Consider the following 25,410-nt stretch of genomic DNA (forward strand, 5'->3'; position numbering starts at 1 on the left):
GCAGCAGCAGCAGCAGCAGTCTTGTAGGGATGATTTACAGTCCCAAGAAACACGTGGACTTGTACGTGGCTGGGAGGAGGTAGCTGCGGATCATGTTGTCCTTAGTGACCCAGAGGACTCCGGACCCAATGCCTCAGCTAACCTACGCTGCATGGCCTCCCTGATCCTGCAAAGCCTGCGGAAGGATCCTCGTATTCTTCGGATCAAGGAGAGGGACCATTACTGGCTGGCCACTCTCCTTGATCCACGGTACAAGGGTAAGGTTGCCGACCTTATCTTGCCATCGCAGAGGGAGCAGAGGATGAGACATCTCCGGGAGGCCTTGCAGAAAGGTCTGTGCAACGCGTTCCCAGAGACTGGGAGGTTACAAACTCCTGGTCCTGGACAACGTGTTGCTGAGGCATCGGTCAGAAGGAGCGGTGGAGAAGGTGGCCGTCTGACTGATGCTTTCAGACAATTTTTTAGTCCGCAGCCCCAAGGTATGATCGGTTCCAGCACCCATCGCCAGCGTCTGATTTACATGGTGCAGGAATACCTAGGGGCAAGGTCAGACTTGGACACCTTTCCCACCGAAAATCCTCTGGCTTACTGGGTCTTGAGGATGGATCACTGGCCAGAGCTTGCACAGTATGCAATTGAGCTACTGGCCTGTCCTGCATCCAGCGTTCTTTCGGAACGCACCTTCAGTGCTGCTGGTGGCTTTGTTACCGATCACAGGGTGCGCCTGTCCACCGAATCAGTTGATCGACTGACCTTCATCAAGATGAATCAGTCTTGGATCACCCACAGCTACCAAGCACCTGAAGCTGATGTAACCGAATAATTTTTTTTGAAATACCACATCCCTTCAAGACTGCCTATGCTGATGCTGAGTGACTGTCCTGTTATGTTGATTGTCTATGCTCTTCCTCCTCCGCTGATATGTTGGAAGAACATTTCTGGTTCTGGTTGATGCCATCAGCCCAATTTTTCTGCCCCTGTTTAACAGGGGCGTTTAAGTACAATTTTTGATGCAATGCTTTGCAGCAGGGCTAATTCCTGCATTAAAACTAGAGTATATGGCAGAGGTTGCAGTGTGGTGGCACCAGCACCAGTGCCTAAGGCCCAATTTTTCTGCCCCTGTTTAACAGGGGCGTTTAAGTACAATTTTTGATGCAATGCTTTGCAGCAGGGCTAATTCCTGCAATAAAACTAGAGTATATGGCAGAGGTTGCAGTGTGGTGGCACCAGCAGCAGTGCCTAAGGCCAAATTTTTCTGCCCCTGTTTAACAGGGACATGTAATTACAATTCTTGATATAATATTTCACAGGAGGGCCCCTTCCTGTGCCCACCCAGAGTAACGGTGAGGACTTATAGTGTTGTGGCACCAGCACCACAACCACCAAAGGTCAATTTTTCTACCACTGTTCAACAATGGCATGTAATTACAATTCTTGATATAATCGTTCACAGCAGGGCGCTCCAGCGCCCACCAAGAGTCACTTTGAGGGCTTACAATGTTGTGGCAAAACCAACACCTTGTTCCGCCATTTCTGCAGAGCATATAGGGCAGGCCCCTACTTTCAAACATCCAACTTACAAACATCTCCTACTTGCAAACGGAAGGAGACAACAGCAAGTGAGATGAAAAAAGATGGACGACAAAACAAATTATACAGGGGTGATAACCCTTCCCTATGTTTTCCAAAAAGCTTAAAAATAGTTTTTTTGACTGGAGCTACACTTTAAAAATGTACCAGTTGAAAATTTACAAACAGATTCAACTTAACACAACAAACCTACACAGTCCCTGTCTTGTTTGCACCGCCTGTATACTGCTGTTCTGAGTATATAGGGCCTGGGGGCCACACGCATTTCCTTTTTTTAATATGGGTACAGGGTTCCCCTTAATATGCGTACAAGACCCAAATAGGCTGGTAATGGGCAGGGAGGGCTACCCATGCCATTTTTCTCAATGATTTTCAACCATATTGCAGGAACCAGATATAACATTAAAACCGCAAGCAGTTTTAAATGGTGTTATTTCCGTTTTAATGTCATTTTGTGCAGGGACTGTTCCAAACACGGGAAACACGGGCCACTTCACAGGCATACTACAGACACCCCCCAGGCACCATATTTAAAGGAATATTTCACTTTTTTTTTTCACTTTAATCGTCATTAAAATCAGTGCTCCCGCCAAAACGGGCATTTTAAAAAACATTTTAGGCATTGACCCATGTCCCCTGGGGCAGGAGCCAGGTCCCCAAACCCTTTTTAGGACAGTATCTTGCATATTAGCCGTTAAAATTAGCACTTTTCATTTCGAACGTTCGAGTCCCATAGACTTCAATGGGGTTCTAACGTTCGTTCGAATTTGGGGTCCGTTCGAAAGTTCTGGTGCGAACCGAACCGGGGGGTGTTCGGCTCATCCCTAATAGAGACCTTCACTTATTGCATATGCCAAGAGGTACCTTTCAGGGGACATTGAGCCATATGCACCATATCTTAGCCATTATCCTGGAATGTGTTCCAGGCTAGTTATAGCATTATTATGCTCATTGCAGTTAATCCTTATATACTCTATTTATTGTTGACTTTGCTGATTCATGAGTTAATCTAAATCTAGTAGTACAGAACCTTCAGACTGTCTGAACCTACCTTCTGTGTGTTCGTTTATGCTCAAATCACCTATTATTCTAACCCATACTAATACATTGAGTTAATTTACCACTAAACAATCTTGTCTCTATTTCCTGGTGATAATTCAGAGCCAAATTGTTATTATTATACAGGTTTTATATAGCGCCAACAGTTTGCTCAGAGCTTTACAACATGACTTAAAAGGTATCTATGCTCATATTCTTATAAGTGCTTGCAGTACCTTTCTTTCAACTTGGTATGTCAGAGGGGGCTGAAGATGTTCTTGCAGTCGAGGTGCAGAACAGAAAACCTAAATTACCCAGCGGCTCTCGCGGGGTGTAGAGCTACATAAAGTTGGACCGAGATCATTAGTGAATTCCTTTCCAGCCAATAGGGAATCCATTCACAAATATCCTGCTGAATCGGAGTGGAATGGAATGGATGACTTGACTGTGAAATCCGCATCCGTTAAATTTTTGTTTCTCCCACTTGTAATAGAGGGAAAAAAACAAGCAAAGGAAGAGGCGCCTCTGGGTGTAGAGATAACATACACTTTAATTATAAAAACGGATTTAATACAGGCAACTCACATTTTGTATGAGCATTCAGTCACTTTAAAAGCTGAGCATGGATGTGGTCATCTGATAGTCCTTCAAGCTAAGGCGCTGTAGCCGTTCTGCTTTGAACTGTGCTCCACGGCCGGCATCTGTGCCACTTCCTGGCCATTAGCGGCTACATCGGGCGTAGGCGATCAAATTCGTTCCCTAGCCTGACATGGAGACGAGTGAGGGGTAGATGGCCCCCACCCATCTCCATATCAATGCAGGGCAGAAGCGACGTCAAAACATCACTTTCACCCACTCTCTTAAAGGTCCTTATTTTTTTTGTTTGTTTGTTTTTTTTTCCATTTTGTTTATATATATATATATATATATATATATATATATATATATATATATATATATATATATATATATATATATATATATATGAGATCTCAGGTTTTTTTGACCCCAGATCTCATATTTAAGAGGTCCTGTCATGTTTTTTTCTATTACAATGGATGTTTACATTCCTTGTAATAAAAATAAAAAAGGGACACAATTTTTTTTTTTAAAATAAAAGGTAGAATAAATAACGCGCCCTGTCCCACCGAGCTCGCATGCAAAAGCGAATGCATACATGAGTAGCGACCGCATATGAAAACTGTGTTCAAACACATGTGAGATATCGCCACGATCGGTAGAACGAGAGCAATAATTCTAGCCCTATAACTCCTTTGTAACTCAAAAAATGCAACCTGTAGAATTTTTTTCATTGTCGCCTATGGAGATTTTTAAGGGTAAACGTTTGTCACCATTCCATGAGAGGACGCAATTTTGAAGCGTGACATGGGAATCAATTTACTCGGCATAACATTATCTTTCACAATATAAAAAAAAATTGGGCTAACTTTACTGTTGTCTTATTTTTTAGTTCAAAAAATTAATTTTTTCCCAAAAAAAGTGCACTTGTAAGAGCGCTGTGCAAATACGGTGTGACAAAGTATTGCAACGACCGCCATTTTATTCTCTGGGTATTAGAAAAAAATGTATAATGTTTGGGGGTTCTAAGTAATTTTCTAGCAAAAAAAAATGTTTTTAACTTGTAAACTACAAATCTCAAAAAGAGGCTCAGTCCTTAAGTGGTTAATTTTCAGGATTTATATAACAGGTTGCACAGCACATTACAATGTAAAGAGACAGTACAGTTATAGCAGGATTAGGAGGGCCCTGCTGGTGGAGCTTACAATACAAAAGGGAGAGGGAGGTGGTATAAATCGTAATAGCTGTGGGGGATGAGCTTATGAAGGTGGTTAACATACAGTTTTCAGGTGGAGGCGGGGTAGGCTTGTGCCATATGTGCTGTGTCCCATTAGGAAGATTTTCCTTCACTTCTGTCCTGTTGACTCAACAGGAAGTGAGAGCGCATTTTTCTAATATAACCCAAGGAAAAACCCCTCTAAGGCTGGGTTCACACATGTCCGGCTGCGGTTTACAGTCCAAAGTGCGATGCAGTTTTGTTCACCGGTTCATGTACGATTCAGTTGCAAATTTTTACTTGAATTTGCATTTAAACCAAACCCAAAATCGCATATATGAAATGTGAGTAGCGCCCACATATGAAAATGGTGTTCAAGCCACGCATGTGAGGTATCGCTGCGATCGGTAGAGCGAGAGCAATAATTCTAGCCCTCCTCTGTAACTCAAAACATGCAACCTATAGAATTTTTTAAACGTCGTCTATGGAGATTTTTAAGGGTAAAAGTTTGTAGCCATTCCACGAGCGGGCAAAATTTTGAAGCGTGACATGTTGGGTCTCAATTTACTCGGCATAATATTATCTTTCATAATATAAAAAAAAAATGCTCAAATACGGTGTGACAGAAAGTATTGCAACGACAGCCATTTTATTCTCTAGGGTGTTAGAATTTTTTTTTATAATGTTTGGGGGTTGTAAGATATTTTCTAGCAAAAAAAAACTGTTTTTAACTTGTAAAAAACAAATCTCAAATAGAGGCCCATAATTGGGTAAGAGGACGTGGCAGAGGGTGTGTCCTATGCCTTCATACTTTTGTTAATAGGCGTCCCTTGTTCCCATCTCAAAAAGTTGGGAGGTATGGACCCATAGACTTGTATTGTAAAGATGGCTACACATTATACAATTTTCTTGTACAACGTTCCTTTAGATTTACCAAAGCCATATAATATGAGGTCAAACCTAAACACGTTCAAATTGTATGCAGTCAGGCAGACCCTTGCACTAATTAGTTGAAGGTAAATCTAAAGGAAATTTAAGAAAAAAGTATAACGTATAGCCAGCTTATGAAGCAGCAGTAAAGATCAACCATTGTGTAGCATTGCAGAGCAAGAAGCAAAACCTGCATATCTAATGAACGTATATGGCCTCCACTATGTTCCTATATAGTTATAAATAATACATTGGAACAAGGCTTTTATAACATTAACACGTATTAATAAGATTATCTACCTCAAGCTATTATATCAAAAATAAAAAGATAAAGATTGTACATTGCTTTGAAGAATATATCCAATATCCCATCTTCATAAGCACCTGAAAATTGTTTCTGATAATTTAATGTTTAGAGTAATTTCAAATGAATGATCATACAGTAGGAAAGAGCTTTCCGTGAAGGGCCTCCATTGTAGTACAGAATTTACAATGAAGTCTATTGTAAACATCACAGTGCAATACACAGAGTTCCCTTCACTGACCCCCCCACCCAGATTCCACACATTCCTTTGGTCCACTGTCCATCATGTCCAAGCCTGTCCCTGATAAAGGGAAACAAGGGGATCAGCATAGATGTAGATAAAACCTCTAGGACTCTTTGAATCCATCTCCAGCACGGCCAGAGGCCTAATGACAGATGTGCTGCCAATAATTCTGGACTATTCAGACGATTCCTTGGAATACTACAAAACGACATAGTTGAATAGACTGTGACCCTGCTACTAATGATTGCCAAGCACAGGAAATGATCAGAACCTTGGAGGAGCTTCTTTAGCTTTTTATAATGACAACATACACATTAAAGTGGTTGTAAACCCTTACAAACCACTTTGACCTACAGGTAAGCCTAGATTAAGGCTTACTTGTAGGTCCAAGTAATATCTCCTAAACCTATATGGTTTAGGAGATATTTACCCGAAGACAGCAGCACACAGGCGCACTGGGCAGGCCGCAGATCGCGGCGATATGCCGCGAGTGTCGGCTCCCGTCGAATGCGCGGGAGTGACATCATTGCGGCTCCGGCGAATCACAGTGCCGGAGCCGCAAGACCCGGAAGTCGCTCCGGGATCCATGGCAGCGGCGAACAGGAAGACGGAGGACCACTTCGGGGGCTTTTTTCTCAGGTAAGTTATTCATAATGAGCTAGTATGCTATGCATACTAGCTCGTTATGCCTTTGCCTTGCAGGGTGTGTTTTTTTATTTTTTTTTCCCTTTACTTCCTCTTTAAAGAGGAAGTAAACCCTGATGGGTTTACTTCCTCTTTGTCTCCCTGCAAAGGTAAAGCATAATGGGCTACTATGCATCGCATAGTAGCCCATCATGTGTCACTTACCTGACAGAGGAGCCAGCGATGTCACTGGTGTCCCCTGTAGCATGAAGCATCCATCTTCTTCCAGGTATCGCTGCTCCAGCCACTCACAGCGCCTAAGCATCGATGACGTCACCTCCACGCGTGCAGTGCCTGTCTTTTTGTAAATATCTCCTAAACCTACACAGATATTTCTTGGACCTACAGGTAAGCCTTAATCTAGGCTTACCTGTAGGTCAAAGTGGTCTGTAAGGGTTTACAACCACTTTAAAGCAGCCATTCTCAACCAGGGAACGCTAGGGTTCCTACAGAGGTGGCTAGGGGTTTTTGAGCTATATCTGATTTACCACCTATTTGATGGTGCCTACATAGGATTGAGCCAATGGTATGACACCAATGATATTTATAGCTCTCTGTAAGGGGGCCATTCTTACCACCACTGTAAAAAAAGGACATTCTTCTCACTGACCACCAAAGTAAGGGGCATTGTTCCCTCTGACCCCCAATTAATGGGTTTTATCAGGGGTTCCCAGAGACCTGAAAATTACTTTAAGCCTTCCCCTTGGGTAAAATGTTTAGGAAAGGCTACATTAAAGTGACACTAAACTCTGGTTTTAAAAAATTTATTTAAGTATGTGTTCTTAACCAATACAATACAGGGCACTTTCCCCTTTCCTGCCCATTTTAAATTACAATTGTGCGGTCATGCAACGCTGTACCCAAACAAAATTTTTATCATTTTGTTTCCACATGTAATCAGTATTGAAACCCAGTTTGTACAACAAAAGATGTTCTATGAAATATCCATCTTTAGAGTGCTCACAAATTTGAGAGTCAGCAGTACAATGGAGGATCAGGTAGGAAGAGAATGGGCATGGCAGAGATAGAAAGTTTCAATATCCTTTTCATAAGCTATCTCCCCGATTGCTTATCCACCCAAAAGGGCCTCTGGTGGCACTCACAAAAAGGGCCACAATGGTCAACAGGGACTTCATAGATTTTTTTACAGTGCATGAGGAAAAGGGGATCCAAGCAGAGGACACCATGAGATTGCCTATAAAGGAGATATAGAAGGTTATAAAAAGGAAGAGAAGAGGGTGCGACCATCCAAGTGTAGATTTCCAAAAATTTAATTAAAAACAGGCACTCACAAGTGCCCAAGTACACTCACAAGTACCCCAGAACTGCAAGCCTATTATCACATCATCATCATCAGAGGCATCCGTGTAGGATAGATTCCGGGAGCTTGGATGGTAAAGCCTAAAAGCAGAGTTCGACCATGGATGCGGGTAAAAGTTAAATCGGGAAGTGGCAATATGATGCATGGTAGTGGACGGCAAACTATACCAATTTAGGTCTTCAGTTCTCTTGATACTATAGAAAACAGTTTTCATCACAAAGTACTGCCCCAATACTAGGGTGTTGATAAGATTATGAAAAATACCAAGGGGCACCCTGAGGAGTAATGATGTGGCACAGAATGCAATGGTGTTGTAAGGGTTATGAGTATGCAACATACAGCCCACATACAAAGTGCAGGGTTCAGGACTATCTAACATACAGTCCAGTGTACAGAGCGCAGGGTTCGGTTCTGGACTATCTAACATATAGCCCAGCATACAGAGTGCAGGGTTCAGGACTATCTAACATACAGTCCAGTGTACAGAGTGCAGAGTTCAGGACTATCTAACATAGTATGTAACGTACAGCCCAGCAGGCATTGTACTGCGATCAGGAGTATGTAAGCCACAAAGTGCCGAGGACATGTGTATGTAACAAACAGTGTTCATGGAGTCAGGAGTATGTAAAGAACAGAGAACAAGGGTCAGCAGTATGTAAAGAACAGAGAGCATGGGTCAGCAGTATGTAAAGAACAGAGAGCATGGGTCTGGAGTATGTAAAGAACAGAGAGCATGGGTCTGGAGTATGTAAAGAACAGAGAGCATGGGTCTGGAGTATGTAAAGAACAGAGAGCATGGGTCAGCAGTATGTAAAGAACAGAGAGCATGGGTCTGGAGTATGTAAAGAACAGAGAGCATGGGTCAGGAATAACAGGATAGCCTAGTGCACAGAGTGCAGTGGTTGTGGATGTAAAACATACGGAAGTGCAGGGTACTACAGGAGAAAAAAACTCAAACCTAAACCAACTCACCTTCACTCCCCAAGCAAAGAGCCTCTCCTTAGCACAAAGCAAAAACAAAAAACACCCCTCACCAAAATTCCCCCAACTCCACATAAAAATCCCTGAGTGCAGAGTGAGGGGAAATCTTCCCAGGCTTCTGTTTGGCTGTTGTACAACAGGACCAAGGAGAGCCCCTTCTCGCTATCTGAGGTCTTACAATGCATTTTTCAATCTATCTGGGAGTGACAAGACTGGCAGCTGTGCAGGAATTACCACATAGTGGCAAAGTCCTGGGCAAGGTTGACCCAGGGTACGGAGGAAGAAATTCAGGGCATGTACCCCTGGTGCCTAGGCCAAAACTATTTATCCAAAATAAAAACAAAAAAAATCATGAATTTTCCACTAAATAAAATGTAGCGGTACCCCTGTAGGGGCTGCTGATAGTTGTGGTTCGTCTGTCACCCTGCCCAGCACAGCACACAATCTCCAGTCACTCCTCAGACAGAAAAGAGTCCATGCACTTTGTTTTTGTTGTTTTTATTGGGGGAATTCAATTTGGATGGGGATTTCAGAATTATGGGATGCCCAGTAGATTTCAAGAACACAATGTAAGAACTAAGAACTATATGCAACTTCTTCTCTTCCTCCAGCACATCACTTGACTACTGATCTCTTGATTCCTCATTTCTAGTACCAACTAGCACTTTAGATTGGGCCTGACACTGGCTCCACCAGGCCTTAGCAAATGGCCTTTGCAGGCAGGGACCGCAGGCCCCTTTGGTGTAGCAAAAATGTAGGTAGTCCTAGTGCGAGCTGTCCACGTGGCTACTGATTCCAGCACCATATCTTCAGTCCCTGCCAGCCCTCCTGGCTGCAGCTGCCTCTCCCCACTGCCCATGCCACCACAGTCCACTCCACTGGCTCTGCACCCATCCAGACTGCACTCTACCAGTCCTCTCAGGCGTGCTCCAGTCATCCTGTCTGTGTGTCACTCTCCAGCCCTCTTGGCTGCCTCTGTGGAACTCCTGGAGACTTGTCTAGAAGTGTTCTCCTGCTGTCCTCTCTTGTTCCTCCTGTGCCTCCTGTTCAGGACACCTCTGTGGGTTGTAAGAGGGTCCTGTTCGCACCTGAGCCCAGGCACAAGGTCACCCCCCCTAGACTGGAGAGCTCCCTCAAAGGCCACGACAACCTAACACTCCGTCTTCCACCTCATACCAACTCCTCCTCAGCTGGGCTGACCCTGAGTATTTGAGGGGGGCCTGCCCCCTTGCCAATCCGGGTTGGGGATTTGTCAGGGCTCCTCAGAATACCTCAGGCAGCTTCACCTCTCCTCTCCTCCTTCCTTTCCAGAAGATTCCAGCATGTTCTGGAAAGAAGTGGGAGGTCTCAATGATGCTGCCTGTGAGTCACCCACCCCTCCCTGAGTCACGAAAAACTCTGACCCAGAAGAAAAACACACACAGGCTGGAAATGTACCTACACTAACAAAAACTCTGTACACATCCTAGTACCACGAGAGGGTGCTACATAAATAGTGCTACTGGGTGCTACATAAATAGTACTACTGGGCAGCTTAGATATAGAAATGGCTTTGATTTTTTTCTGACCAAAAAGATTCCCTTGAACTGTAAACCACTGTTAGCCTGGTACTTGTATTCCACGTCAGCTGAAAACCTACAGTTTGTATCCTCAAAAAGCAGCATTTCAGATGCAATTTAAAGAAAACCTGTTCTTAAACATACTGGGAAAGTTCCATGTAAATCCCGCTTAACTCAGCCCCGTTAGGATTTACTCCCTTAATTACCAGGCCATTTTTTGCGTTAGGGCACTGCGTTACTTTAACTGACAATTGCACGGGCATGCGACGCTGTACCCAAATAAAATTGATGTATTTTTTTCCCTTCAAATAGAGCTTTCTTTCTTTTGGTGTTATTTGATCACCTCTGCGGTTTTTATTTTTTGCGCTATAAAACAAAAAATGACCAACAATTTTGAAAAAAAAAAACACAACTTTTTTTACTTTTTGCTAGAACACATATCCAAAAAATATATATAAAAAACAAAAAAAACAAATGTAATCATCAATTTAGGCCAATATGTATTCTGCTACATATTTTTGATTAGAAAAAAATCCCAATAAGCATATATTGAATGAAGCGATGTACCGGTACGGCGATTCACACAATAGAGCCGCCCTGCCACAGTATATCTGCAGCGGCTGGTCGCTAATTAGTTAAAGCAATTGCAAAGTCTCAAGGTTTTTCACTTTAATGCACTCTATGCATGTGGCTGACTAGAGACTGGACAGCTCTGACACCACTCAGTCCACAATAATACTGTATTGCCAGCCCAGAAAAGGACTAATGCCCGGTACACACAATGAGATTATCGGACGAATGATCGTCCGTTTTTTTTTTTTGCATACTAATCTCAGATTGAATCTGATGATTTCACTAAAGTCCTGAAAATTTGCGTATGACAGAATAACAATTCGGAAGTGATGTCACGTGTTGCAATGCATTTGTATTGCATTTTCGAACGACAGCTGTACTGATTAAACGAAAATCATACAATCTGGCATCTTCCGAAAAAAACTATTTGTGTAAGTCCAATCAAACGATAAACAGTTTGGATGAACGGTCCTGATTGGCTCTCGAAAGCTCTGTACGATCAGATTATTGTACGATCGCTCTGAAATCGGTATTTTCGTAAGATTTTTTTGGTCATGTGTACTGGACATTAGGAGCTGAGTGCATTTATGGCAGATCAACAGGTATTTTTCTGTACTTCAGGGTCTTTAAAAGGATAAAACATGGAGAAATCTGCATTGCAGTGATGTACTGCATATGTTTTTTATCTTGTCTTGAAATACGCTTTAACTGCTTGCCAACCAGCCGCCATCATTATACTGCGGTAGGTCGGCACGATCCAGCAAGCCGTCATAGATATACGTCGGCTCGTGGGATCAGGATAGCAGGCGCACACACGCGCCCGCAGCACTGTGGGGGTGACAATGCTCATGGCCGAGCGCCCGCTGCACTGTGGGGGTGCCAATGCTCGTGGCTGATGGTCGCACAAGAGGCAGAACAAAGAAGTGTGTGTATAAACTCACAAATCCGTGTTCTGTTCTGTGAAGAGTGACAGATCGTGAGTTCCTAGTAGCTAGGATCCACGATCTGTCATTTCCTCTAGGTCAGTCCCCTCCCCCTACATCACCCCCTAGTGTTAACCCCTTCCCTGCCAGTGACATTTTTACAGTAATCAGTGTATTTTTATGGCATTGATCGCTGTATAAATGCCAATGGTCCCAAAAATGTGTCAAAAGTGTCCGATGTGTCCACCTTAATGTCGCAGTCCCGATAAAAATTGCAGATTGCCGCCATTACTTGTAAAAGAAAATAATAATAAAAATGCTATAAATCTATCCCCTATTTTGTAGACGCTATAACTTTTGCGCAAACCAATCAATATACGCTTATTGCGTTTTTTTTTTTTTTTACCTAAAATATGTAGAAGAATACATATCAGCCTAAACTGAGGGAAAAAAAATGTATATATTTTTTGGTGATATTTATTACAGCAAAAAGTAAAAAATAATGCTTTTTTTTTTCAAAATTGACGCTCTTTTTTTGTTTATAGCGCAAAAAATAAAAACCGCAGGGGTGATGAAATACCATCAAAAGAAAGCTCTATTTGTGGGGAAAAAAGGACATCAATTTTGTTTGGGAGCCATGTCGCGCGACAGCGTAATTGTCAGTTAAAAGAACGCATTGCCGAATCGCAAAAAGTGCTCTGGTGTTTGACCAGCCAAATGGTCCGGGGCTGAAGTGGTTAAAATGAAAACAAAATGACAATGCAACTTAGTAAACAAGGCTACATTCACACGGGCGTTTAGCCATGCTGTGAATCCAAGGAGCAAGAATCTACAGATTTCTGCACCTGAAATTGACAGCATTGTATGGAAGCTGCAGCCACTTACAGTACAGCACAGCCATATAGTGCAAAGACAGGGTGTTGGCGGCACAACTGCTCGTGACTGTTCACGCAACCAGCGACTACCTGAGAGGAAGTGGGTGGATGCGCACACGGAAGAGATTTCTGGCTGTGAGAACAGTCACAAACAGCTGCGGCCCGCTGAAATCCTGTCTTTGGACTGTACAGTCATAGCTGTCAATCCCAGCTGCAGAAATCAGTAGATGTAGCCCTAATCAGCATGAGTTGAGTAAGGGAGTTTAAGCCCCCGGTTCACATTGGTGCATTTTGACATGCGATTTGTCAAATCGCATGTCAAATCGGTGGCAATTGCCGGTGTTCTGCCGTATAGTGTCCGGCCATCAAATAGCGTCCGCCCCGTACTGCGCATGCGCAGTACGGAGCAGACGAAGCTTCGTAAAATCTCTGAAGCTGAACGAGTGGAGGTGGTAGACCCACCATCCAAGCGGACATAGGGTTGTCAATATTAGAGGGCCCCTCGCGGGCGAGCTGCGCTCAGCTCTTTTTTATTCCTACTCTATGTCCACTTGGATAGTGAGGATAGAACCTGGACTCACGGCGCAGGCGCCGTTCATCCTCGGCAATTTTCGGAATCTGTGTTGCTGTGTACTGCGCATGCGCAGTACGCAGCGGACACTATCGGATGGAGGACGTTATATGACAAGACACCAGAAATGGCACTGCCCTAGCCCTACGCTGCATTTGCGGCACCTCACCGGTTTCTGTACTACTTTTTGCAATTTCGGGGTGCGATTCCCATTGACATCTGTGCAGAAACCCACGCAGACGTCTGTGAAATCGCCGCCGAAATCGGGACTGACGTGCAGGAGTGAAATTGTGCAAGTTCAGCTGAACTTGCATGGCTTCATTCCCGCAGCTCAGTTTGAACCAGGGCTCAGACCAGACATCACATGCGATTCGCACCGCATTGCTATGCAGATCACATGCGATGTCCGTTGCAATGCAAAATCAGCCATACAAACAGTTTTTTGTCCGTACCAGAATCGGATCACAGTCATGTCATGATTATGCAAATCACGCTGCGTTTGGCAAACTGACTGCGGGGTGTCGTTAACATACACTCTGCAATCAGTTCGCACGAACAAGCTTGCGATTTTGGTGTGAATTCGCACCGCAGCTAAAGCATTCCATGATCCTCGAACATGTCAATATGTCCCTTTATTCTCAGAATTTTTGCTGCTGACGATGGATAGCACAATTTGCTTTGCAGATATACATACCTCACAACTTTTTGAGATGGGAATGAGGGACACCTATTAGCAAAAGTATAGGACACACCCCTAGCCACACCCCCTTAAAGGAGAATTGTACAAAAAAAAAAAAGATTGTTTAAACCCGCAAGTGCTTTTTTTTTTTTTTTTTTACCACTACTATTCCTTTATATTGGCTTCTGGAATTTACAAAGGCAGCAATTTAGAAATCAAATGAAAGGTTTAGTTCTGGGAAACACTTTTTCATAGATAAAAAGTGCATTTTATATACATCTATACAGATCAGACCAAAATGAGGGACAAATGAGGGACAAATGAGGAGGAATGAGGGACATTGCTCCAAATCAGGGACTGTCCCTTTAAATCAGGGATAGCTGGGAGTAGGGATGAGCTCAGGCATGTTCGTATGGAACACGTGCAGACTGCAGAGCCTGTCAGGAAGTCGGCGCAGCGCTGTGCTAATCACAGGCAGTGAGACATTGCCCTGATGTGGGGCTGCAGAGATCGGGGCAATGTCTCACTGCCTGTGATTAGCGCAGCGCTGCGCCGACTTCCTGGCGGGCTCTGCACGTGTTCCATGCGAACACGCCTGAGCTCATCCCTAGTTGAGAGCTATGGATATAGGCAATGCAAATATTGTGCTATTGAGGGAGACAGACCAGTATAGCCAGCAGTAGGGATGAGCTCTGGCATGTTTGCACACTCCACGTGCTGAGCCTGCCAGGAAGTCGGCGCAGCGCTAATCACAGGCAGTGAGACATTGCCCCAATGTGCGGCTGCAGAGATCGGGGCAATGTCTCACTGCCTGTTACATAGTTTCATAGTTAGTAAGGTTGAATAAAGACACCAGTCCATCCAGTTCAACCTGAGTGAGTGTCTACAATTCTCCCTATCCCTGTACATTGCACACTCACATCAGTCCCTACCCTTAAGGAGCCCACAATCCAAGGTCCCCATTCATATACTAAGGCCAATTTTGGACAGAAGCCAATTGACCTACCTGCATGTCTTTGTAGTGTGGGAGGAAATCGGAATACCCGGAGGAAACCCACACAGGCACAGGGAGAACATGCAAACTCCAGGCAGGTAGTGTTGTGGTTGGGATTTGAACCAGCGACCCTTCTTACTGCTAGGTGAGAGTGCTAACCACTACACCACTGTGCCGCCGCAGCGCTGCGCTAATCACAGGCAGTGAGACATTGCCCCGATACGCGGCTGCAGAGATATGTCTCACTGCCTGTGATTAGCACAGCGCTGCGCCGACTTCCTGGCGGGTTCTGCATGTGTTCCATGCGAACACGCCTGAGCTCATCCCTAGTTGGGAGCTATGGATATAGGCGATGCAAATATTGTGCTATTGAGGGAGACAGACCAGCATAGCCAGAAGTAGGGATGACCACGTGCAGAGCCCGCCAGGAAGTTGGCGCAGCGCTGCGCTAATCACAGGCAGTGAGACATATCTCTGCAGCCGTGCATCGGGGCAATGTCTCACTGCCTGTGATTAGCGCAGCGCAGCGCTGCGCCGACTTCCTGGCGTGCTCTGCACGTGGAGTATGCGAACACGCTGGAGCTCATCCTTAGCGAGCAGTAGTTATTCACATTCAGCTGGACCTTTTCTATAGTGTTGCAGACCATTCACCACTTTCTAAGTAACTTCTTCAGTTTTGGATGAATGGCGAATCATCTTCAATGTTACAGAACAGGTCCAGTTGAATGCGACCAACTACTACTAGATATACCATAACCTATAATAGGTACCTTCACTGACAATTCTAGTAGCTTTACAATGAACCATGGCACCATCTGTTACAAAGCATCATTAAACATTAATGAACATTTAATATAATTAAAAAATAATAAAGGAACACAGCGCAGCCTTAAAGTAAATGTACCCTTCAAACCGTCCACAGCACCCCAGCCCTATACATTGATCAGCTTACCTTAGGTGTGTTCCTTATACTTTGTCCTACACCTTCCTGGATCCCTCCCATTACCTGTCTGCAGTGATCTCATACTAGTCACTCCCACCGCACAGATCACAGGAGAGGCACAGAGGCAGACACCAGCACAGGTAAGCCAAACAACACCATATACTATATAAATCAATAGTCTATAGAAGAATATTCTCATCCATTTCAGGCACAGAAAGTTTTTAAAGCTCTATAGAAAGTAGTATGATATCTTGAGGGTTTCAATTTATTTAAAAAAAAAGCTAATTTGTGTTAATGAGTGACAGACAGACCTAGTCCGGCATTTAATACAGTTCTCACGTTAACAGTGCATTGCAGTGTCTGTATGAAATAGAGATAGTATGGAATTTTTGCTGGAGGGGGCAGTTCATTGAACCAGTATATAGGTAATCTACAGGGACAGCGCCAAGTTGGAAGATTTTGTCATTGCAAAACGTCTACGGTTATGAACCTTGATCAGCTATACAGTAAAAATCCTAGTTTATAGAATGCAGTAATTAAATCATACTCGCTTTATGGACTATCTTGTAGTTTTAAAGGTCAACTGCAGACAAAACTGCTATTTTGGTTCTGTATGGTTATTAGCAAGACGAATGTACTGGCTTTTTATTACTCTAAGAAATCAGTAATGGTGTCGCCATTTCTGCCTGACTCCTGGGGAAATGACAAAGCGTAACGAAGGGGGTCACACTTCAATACAATGTCATAGCTCCCAACTGTCCCTGATTTCAAAGGAACTGTCCCTGATTTGGAGCAATGTCCCTCTGTCCATCTTTCCTCCTCATTTGTCCCTCATTTTGGTCTGATCTATATAGTGTAGGGATGAGCTCAGGCGTGGTCCACGTGCTGAGAACGCCAGGAAGTCGACGCGGCGCTGCGCTAAACACGGGCAGTGAGACGTTGCCCCGATGTGCGGCTGCAGAGATCAGGCAATGTATCACTGCCTGTGATTAACGCAGCGCTGCGCTGACTTCCTGGCGGGCTCTGCACGTGGACCATGCGAACACGCTTGAGCTCATCCCTAATATAGTTGTATATAAAATACACTTTTTATCTTTCAAAAAATCTTAAAATGTATCTTCCCATCTCAAAAAATTGGGAGGTATGCAGTCTGGCCCGAGTCCTGCATTCGACCTCTATGGACGCTGAATGCTGGACTTGGGAGCGCGCCCGCAACCCCCTCAGGGAAGCGCTTCTCCGAGGGGGTTATCAGATGTGGGGAAGAGCTGCGAGAGCCGCCGGGGGGGGGGGGGGCACCAGAAGAGCAGGTTCGGGGCCACTCTGTGCAAAACGGGCTGCACAGTGGAAGTAAGTATAATATGTTTGTTATTTAAAAGAAAAAAAAGTCACCTTTTACAATCACTTTAAAATAGTCCCTGAGATAAGCCACTTGTGTGCAGCAGAAATACAGAGTTCCCTCATAAGATGTTTTCGCCCATGACACTACACATTTGTAACTGATGTATTTTGCATTCGGAGCAATGTGCACAACCTTCATCCACTCCACCGTACCTCTGTTACCTCACTCCCAGTAACAGAATGATGCACATAACGGGGGCCCTATGCAGGCTCATTAACTCTTTCCTTCCCAAACTTAGTGATGAGGTCTTAGATTTCCATACCACTAGTCTGCTCCCCGTAATCAGAGGAGACACAGAGAGGGAGCAAGAGCATTAACCCTGCCTCGCTACTGGAGCACTTGTCGCCATGCCAAACGAACTGTTGCTGTAGCTGTTATTCCTTTCGGAAATGCCTCATAGGCAGTGAGGCATTTCCTGGCCAGCAGGTGAACACATACAAGTCCTGACTAGGCTGCCTATGATTGGCAGTGTGCAGTGACAGGTTCCTGGTGGGATTGCGCAGGTGGGTTGGGGCTATCACTAGAGGTTAGCACTGCTGCCTGGCAGCACTAGGGGTGTTGGTTCAAATCCCAACCATGGCACTTCCTGCACAGGGTTTGCATTTTCTCCCTGTGCCTACGTGCATTTCCTCCAGGTACTGCGATTTCCTCCCACCCTCCAAAGACATGCTGGTAGGTTAATTGTCCCTAGTATGTGCATCTCTGAATGTGAGTTAGGGACCTTAGATTGTAATCTCTTTGAGGGACTGATGTACATGTACAATACATATGTAAAGCACTGAATAAATTGACAGTGCTACATAAGAACCTGAAATAATGTGTGATTCTGCCAGTGACACACTTCCAGTCAGAGTGACAATGCTCACTCACCGCACTGTATAAGGACGAGTGAGAGAGAGAGGGGAAAGAAACCCTCAACCTGGGTCCTTACAATTATAAAATAAAGACACGGACTGAGTGACATGGGTTTTATACGGCCACAGCAGCCAATTTGATTAACCAAAGAATAAAATAACATCATATTAAAACTAATAAGTGCAAATTCAACAATGTAATGCCCAACAACAAGGGGTCTTTGGGTGTCCTTAAGGCACATTACTGGAATTGTCCATGTCCTCAGCCACGCCCCAACCGGCTCAAAGACGTTCCGACATCACACATACTTCCATATTCCCCTCCCCGAGGGGACCTAGCTCCTGGGAGAACCACTGCTAACTAAGCTGAAGTTTGTATACCTTAGATGGGCTCCAAAATTTTGTAACCATGTAATTACTCACTGACCACCCAAAGACCCCTTGACCCACCAACTGCTGTGACAAAATGAACAACATACACCATTTATGAGATATTATATATATATATATATATATATATATATATATATATATATATATATATATATATATATATATATATATATATATATATATATATATATATATATATATATATATATATATATATGTGTTTTTTCTCAAGTCATCTTCCAGGACGGCACACCTGAGAGATGAGAGGCTCCTCCCTACAGGAAACACAATCAATCGACAGCTGTTTTAAGTCCCCACCCTTCCCCTTGATCCTCAGTTTTTGATTGTGTTTCTCCCTACACAGCGAAACTGTTTGTTTTTTTCCAAATGACCCGAAGCCTGGGGCTGGTGGTCTCCCCCTGGGAGCCGGACCACAAGCCTGGGAAGCCTCTGGGTCTGGTAGGATATTCTTGTCCTTCCTGGGGGGTTCCCCTATCTTTTCCTCAGGGCGGGCAGCAGAAATTGGAAGAGCCCCCCTGAGAGCTGAAGGACCCTGGGTACAGTGGTGTACCCAGAACTTCAGGGGCCATTATCCTGTCTCCCCCTCCTTACCTGTACAGGTGGCTGTTCAGACGGGGGTGCTGGCCATCGGTTCTTTCCAGGGGGATCTTGTCCCCGACTCCTGGGTCCCCGGTAGCTCGCGTGGGCTGCCGGAGAGGGCGTGGCAACAAGCACCCGCGTCATTTTCAAACTTCGGGAAAATGGCAGCGGCGTTCTTACCCAGGAGGGAAGGCTGAGAGTCAGTAGGAGCAGGCGCCCACATCCTCCTTTCTCTAGAGCGAGGAGGCACCAGTTTACTACGGTGTATGTCTGCCTTAACCACCTCAGATATGAAGATGGGAATGAGGAATGGAAGGCATTGCCCCCCCCCATGTATATAGACTGACTGACTGGTACAGTGCAGGACACAGCCTAACCTAGCACCTCCCTATGGGGACAGCAGTTGGGGGGGGGGGAGCACTTTGGCGGCTATCCTCCTTGCGTGTGGACCATAAGGATGGAAAAGCAAGCCCGCTGGCTGTGGCAAAAAGAGGAAGACGACAACGGTGAGTACTTTACTTTCCTTTTGCCGTGGGAAATTAGCTGCAAAATCCCCAATTCCAGCCAGAGGGTTCCTGGGCATTTGAGATCTCACCTGGGGTCTGGATTCAAATAGCCCTTAAGCTTCTGCTAAAAACACCAGCTGCAGCCCCTCTTACATCAGAGAAGCTGTATGGTGGACAGGTGATGCAGAGGAACGAGTGTGCCTAAACCACCTCAGATGAGAAAGAGGTAGGTAGGCCATTGCTCCCCCTTCCCCGTGTATATACTGACTGGTGCAGTGCAGAACTTGGGGTCGGGATACAAATAGCGCAGACGCCACTGCTAAAACCACCAGCCACAGCTCCCTCTTACAGCAGAGACACTGTGGTTATCGCAGCAGTAGGTTGCCAGCCTCTCCCTACATGCCCAGTTGTGGTACATTTAGTAGGGATGAATATAGCGTACAGAGGGGACCTGGTAGATACAAAGTTACTTACAGGCCAGGTATACCACTGAACAGGTTATTAATTGGGCAGTGGTTGGTGGATTCAGAAGCTCCCCTGGTCAGCAGGTGCACTAGGTTACCGGCCCTATTAGCCCAGCTGCTAGGAATCTGAAGTTGCTTCACAATGTTTAAAAGCTGACCTAACATTCAAGGATGGGCAGAGACCAAGCTACTGTGTGGCACAGTAGGGGTTCCCTTGTCACAGATCCTCCTTTTGGGGGTTGCTTGCTATAGTTAACTTTCATAAGCTCCAACCTCCCACTCCACCTTTACACTGTGTTTATATTATAGTGTAGGAGGTAAGAAGAAACTTTTTTTATTGGTTTGGGCTACAATCCACTCAGTGGCAGATCTAAAGGCGATTCACCATAGATCGCTCCCTACATCCTTTTAATTGAGGATTTTCTGTGCAAACCTATGCAAGAGCTACATAATTGATTGCTTGAAGCCTGCAAATAGCTATTTACCCCCCAGGCTAAACTGGTAACCACCTCTTCTAGAGAGGTCTTAAATTGGTCTCTAGGGCTGAGCTCATTGAGACTTTAGTTGCTAATCAGCACCACCTGGATATGTGCTGGCTAGCGTTTGCTCAGTCTATGGAGGTAAGGTAGGACAACAACTACTACTAATAGTAGGGTGTCCAACCATTTTAGGATCTGTTCCTTCTCTGGTGGTGAAGGTTTAGTATCTACAGCCCAGGCTATGCCTATGAAATAAATTGCCTGTTGGTTATTTCATAAAGGGATAGACCATGACTCCTCATTGGCTGCACACCAGTAGACCTCAGTAGTGAAGGTTTGTGCTTGCTGGGATGTTTTTGTGGCACAGCAGAAATACACATTGAGATTTGTGACATCTCTGCTTAATAAGGACTATATTGCTGTACATCAGAAATGCACTGCACTGAAGCTTGTTTGCTGTCCTTTATATACTAAAGGTACTGCTTTGTTTGGCTACAGATCAGAAGAATACAACAGTGAAGGTGGTCTGTACTTTCTGGTTTTGTGTTGCACAGCAGAAATGCACATCATTGAGTCTGGTGACATCTCTGCTCATAATGGTTATATTGCTGCACATCAGACATACACAAGATTGAGGTCTGTCTGTGGGGCTTTGTGTCCTGTTTTACTGCCTTGTTGGTTACTTATCAGAAAGGCAGCAGTGAAGTCTGATGGTCCTGATTTGCGTGGCGCTGTGCTGATTCAGACAGTGCTATTAACAGCAATGGCTGCCGAGTTTAAACATGCGATTTGACATGTTGAGTCGCATGACAAATCATTTCAATATGGATGTGCTATCTCTATTCATAGTGTTTTATTGTTGCACATCAGATTTATACAGCATTAAGGTCTGTGAGGTTTTGGGTCCTGTATTACTGCCTTATCAGAAAGGCAGCAGTGAAAATTGATGGTTCGAATTTGTTGGGCTACTTAGTAGAAATACAAATTGAACCCCTGCCAGGTGTAGTACATATACTGCCTTTGGTAATCCATGTAGCACCACAAAGTGGTGTTGTGCTGATTTTAGCCATGCGATTTGACATGTTGAGTCGCAAGGCCAAATCGCTTCAATATGGATGTGCTATCTCTATTCAGAATTGTTATATTGTTGCACATCAGACATATACAAGATTGAAGGTTGTCTGTCCTTTTATGTCTTGCATATACTGCCTTATTGGCTGCCTATCAGAAAGGACACAGCAGTGAAGATTGCTTGTCTTTTTCTGATTTTGTTTTTGCTGCTCAGCTGAGAGACACATTGAGGATGGTGGCCTCTCTGCTCAGTATTGGTATATTACTACACATCAGACATACACAAAGATTGAATGTTTGTGTCCTGTATGTCCTATATTTACTGCCTTATCGTTTGTATATCAGGCTAAGCAGTGTTTCTCATGGATCTACCTTTCTGCATCTTAGGGATACACAGCAGGGGTTTGTTGGCTACAATCCTCCAGGGAGTCACAGCATTGGGGACCCCTTACTTATTCGACCTGAAAATTGCTATTTGTTTTTTTTTTTCCCTGCGACCTGTGTAATCTTGAGGTCTGTGGATCCAGGAATCAGGGACTGCTGGTGTCGCACAGACACAAATGGTACCCATTGGAAGCCATAGTATATGACTTCTCATGCGTCTTGCAGTCCCAAGTCGCAGGTTGGGTCGCACGGGTGTGGGAACCCTAAACTTATCTGTCCCTTCTGATTGAGGTTTTGCTACACAGCAGGAATACTCATCATGGCGTTATTGTTTTATTTTGCAGCAGACCAGAAAGATTGCAGCTGTAAAGGCTGTCTGTCTTTTTCCTCAGTGTCTGCTTTTATGTTGTTGCACAGCAGAAATACTCAAGATTGAAGCTTGTTGGTGCTTTCTGTTTCAGAAAAACACAATGCTGCAGGTTGCTTGTGTCCTTTCTCAGTGTTGGTTCTATCTGAACTACACTACAGAAGTGCATGACAGAAAGGATTGTCTTGTGTTCCATATTTTTCCCTGTGGCATAGCAAAAATGCACAACACGGGAGTTGGTGTTCATATTAATCTTATAACTGTGGTGGTTTGTCAGAAATACACAACATAGAAGTTTGGGTCTTTCTGTCTTTATAGCCTTGTTTTGCTGTACATAGGTAAAGCACAACAGTAAAGGGGGTTCCTGTCCTTTCCGTATTTATATATCAGTTATGACCTAGCTAGCTGCACTAAAGAAATACGCAGCATTTAGTGTTTGCTTGAGTCTTAATGTTTTTACGTCTTGGCAGCACATCAGAAAACCAGACTATGAGGACTGTTTGTCTACATTGAGGTTCAGATTTGGGTCTCTTCCCATATTTGATATATTGGTTTAGCTAGTCACACTCAGGCACACAACATTGTTGTCTATGCTTGTGTCCTTTCTGTCTAAATCTATTGTGCCGTGCCCACAATCTATGATCATTTTATTTGTGATATTAATAATGCATGTATCACCTTTTTGTATTTCAGCCTTCTTTTCCATGGAGGGGCCAGGAGTTCGGGCTGCAGCTTTCACATGTCAGAAAACCTTGACCACTTGCATTCAGGGATGCCAGAACCATTTCCTAGGGTTGAAGCCCTGTAGGGTTATGGGACACTGGAGGAAGGGGATAATGAATCGCCCTGTTTAGTAAGAACTTGGAGAGTTCTGTTCAGAGGAGTATTAGGGCCTAAGGATGAAGTATAAAGATGTATACCCGATCGAATAGGTTTCGGCTCGGTGCATGGCCTTCATTTTGCCCTTTTAGCAAAACTAGACATAGCAATATGGGTAGTCTACTCCTGCTAGGGACTTTAATCTCCTGAAGAAGGCTCTCAGGCGTAAGTAAGGACATAGATTGGGCGTGCCTTAAACCCAGGGTTCAAGCTTCTGTTAATCTATTTCCCTTAAGTAGGCTTCCCTTTAGTCTTTTGCTGACATAAAGATAAAAAGGAAGCAGTTTTATTTCCCTCAACAGGATAGTGTTAAGACAGGCCCTCTTATTGATTAATGTAGTGTCCTTGTCTTACACAGGTCTCTTATTTATCTTTTTAGTGGTTCTAAGTAGCACCTACAGGCATAATAGGCCATGGTTGTTAGATGTGTGAGATAGGCAACATTGCTAACCTACAAGTTTAACATGTTTTCTGATTCCATTTTTAAGAGCCCATTTCACCTAGATACTGCATCTGAAGCGGAAAAGGCAGGAACATCTGTGGAGCAGACCTGCAGATCAGCCGCATGATCCAGCTAAGATGCCTTCATCAAGCATATGAGCGTATGGAATGGAGGTAAAGCTCACTGCAGAGCCAAGGTTCGCCAAGAGGGTTTTGCAGTGGCCCCACCCTAAGGTAGGCCTGAGGTACTTGTTTATCCTCTCAGGTGTGCCGTCCTGGAAGATGACTTGAGAAAAGTACCAGTTACTTACCGGTAACTGTCTTTCTGGGAAATCTTCCAGGACGGCAGGCCTACTTCCCGCCCGTTGGAGGAGGGAAAATTCTAGAACACTAGAAGGTGAGTACCTATGAGGAATGATTTCCCTTGTGAACCTGGTTCAGGAGTTACTTCTCTACAAACTGAGGATCAAGGGGAAGGGTGGGGACTTAAAACAGCTGTCGATTGATTGTGTTTCCTGTAGGGAGGAGCCTCTCATCTCTCAGGTGTGCCGTCCTGGAAGATTTCCCAGAAAGACAGTTACCGGTAAGTAACTGGTACTTTTTTTTATAAACTCTGATTAAAACTTGAGACACAACACCACCACTACCTGTACACTGCAGTAACCCCTAACACCAGGAGGGCGGGTGGGAAGTTGCCTCTTTTTCTGACTCCTTGGAATGACCAAGAGACTACCTATCCGCAAAGACCCTCTGTCATCTTAACCCTGCCCATTAAACCTCTGCCTCCAATCAGGTAAGGGCTACACCCCTACCCACCACACTGCCCTAGCTGACCGTTCCCTGACCATTTTCCTCCCGTAGTCATGCAGCCCCTTCGTCCATTTTCTCCTCCAGGTCTCACTATTGAGCCCTCTGCAGCTGCCTGCATGCAGTAGGGTTGCCACCTCATCCCTTTAAACCCAAACACATATTAATTAAAGAGGAAGTAAACCCTGATGAGTTTACTTCCTCTTTTTTTCCCTGCAAAGGCAAAGCATAATGGACTACTATGCATCGCATAGTAGCCCATTATGTGTCACTTACCTGACACAGGAGCCAGCGAAGTCGCCGCTGTCCCCTGTAGTCCGCCGCATCCATCTTGCTGGTGGCGTCTCGCAGCTCCGCAGCTGTCATTCGGCGAAGCCGCGATGACGTCACTCCCGCGCATGCGCACGGGAGTCGACAAATGCGGCAGCTCCATTTTTGGAACTGCCGCGTTCAGTGCGCCTGCGCCGTAGACAGCGGTGCCCGTTTTCGGGCAAATATCTCCTAAACCATATAGGTTTAGGAGATATTGCTTGGACCTACAGGTAAGCCTTAATCTAGGCTTACCTGTAGGTCAAAGTGGTTTGTAAGGGTTTACAACCACTTTAAGCAGGTTCTGTGGCTAATTAAGGTGGTAATTAAACTCACTTGGGGCCTTATCTGCATTAAGCTAGCCTCAGAACTTGTGTAATTCATATGTGTTCGGGTTTTAAACGGATGAGGTGGCAACTCTGATGCAGTGGCACTGCCGAGCAGCAACTGTAT

At 44.6% G+C, this 25,410-nt stretch overlaps 2 protein-coding genes across 3 annotated transcripts in view; one reads left to right on the forward strand and one right to left on the reverse strand.

The window, feature by feature from the left end:
* LOC143935304 (phosphatidate phosphatase LPIN3-like) overlaps window positions 1-16,137 on the reverse strand; it is a 123,968-nt gene extending 107,831 nt beyond the window's left edge. For both annotated transcript variants that reach the window (XM_077459064.1, XM_077459063.1), the window contains exon 1: window positions 16,014-16,137. In XM_077459064.1, the coding sequence (XP_077315190.1) occupies window positions 16,014-16,064 (51 nt within the window). In that variant the 5' untranslated portion in view covers window positions 16,065-16,137. The remainder of the gene's footprint in view (window positions 1-16,013) is intronic.
* The window catches only part of MYL9 (myosin light chain 9), a 73,296-nt gene continuing 63,905 nt past the window's right edge, over window positions 16,020-25,410 (forward strand). The window contains exon 1 of the mRNA XM_077459067.1: window positions 16,020-16,144. The gene's annotated coding sequence lies outside the window, so the exon portion shown is untranslated. The remainder of the gene's footprint in view (window positions 16,145-25,410) is intronic.

Source organism: Lithobates pipiens, unplaced genomic scaffold (assembly GCF_037356315.1).
Source record: "Lithobates pipiens isolate NorthernLeopardFrog02 unplaced genomic scaffold, aLitPip1_a1.2 Scaffold_28, whole genome shotgun sequence".
NCBI lineage: Eukaryota > Metazoa > Chordata > Amphibia > Anura > Ranidae > Lithobates > Lithobates pipiens.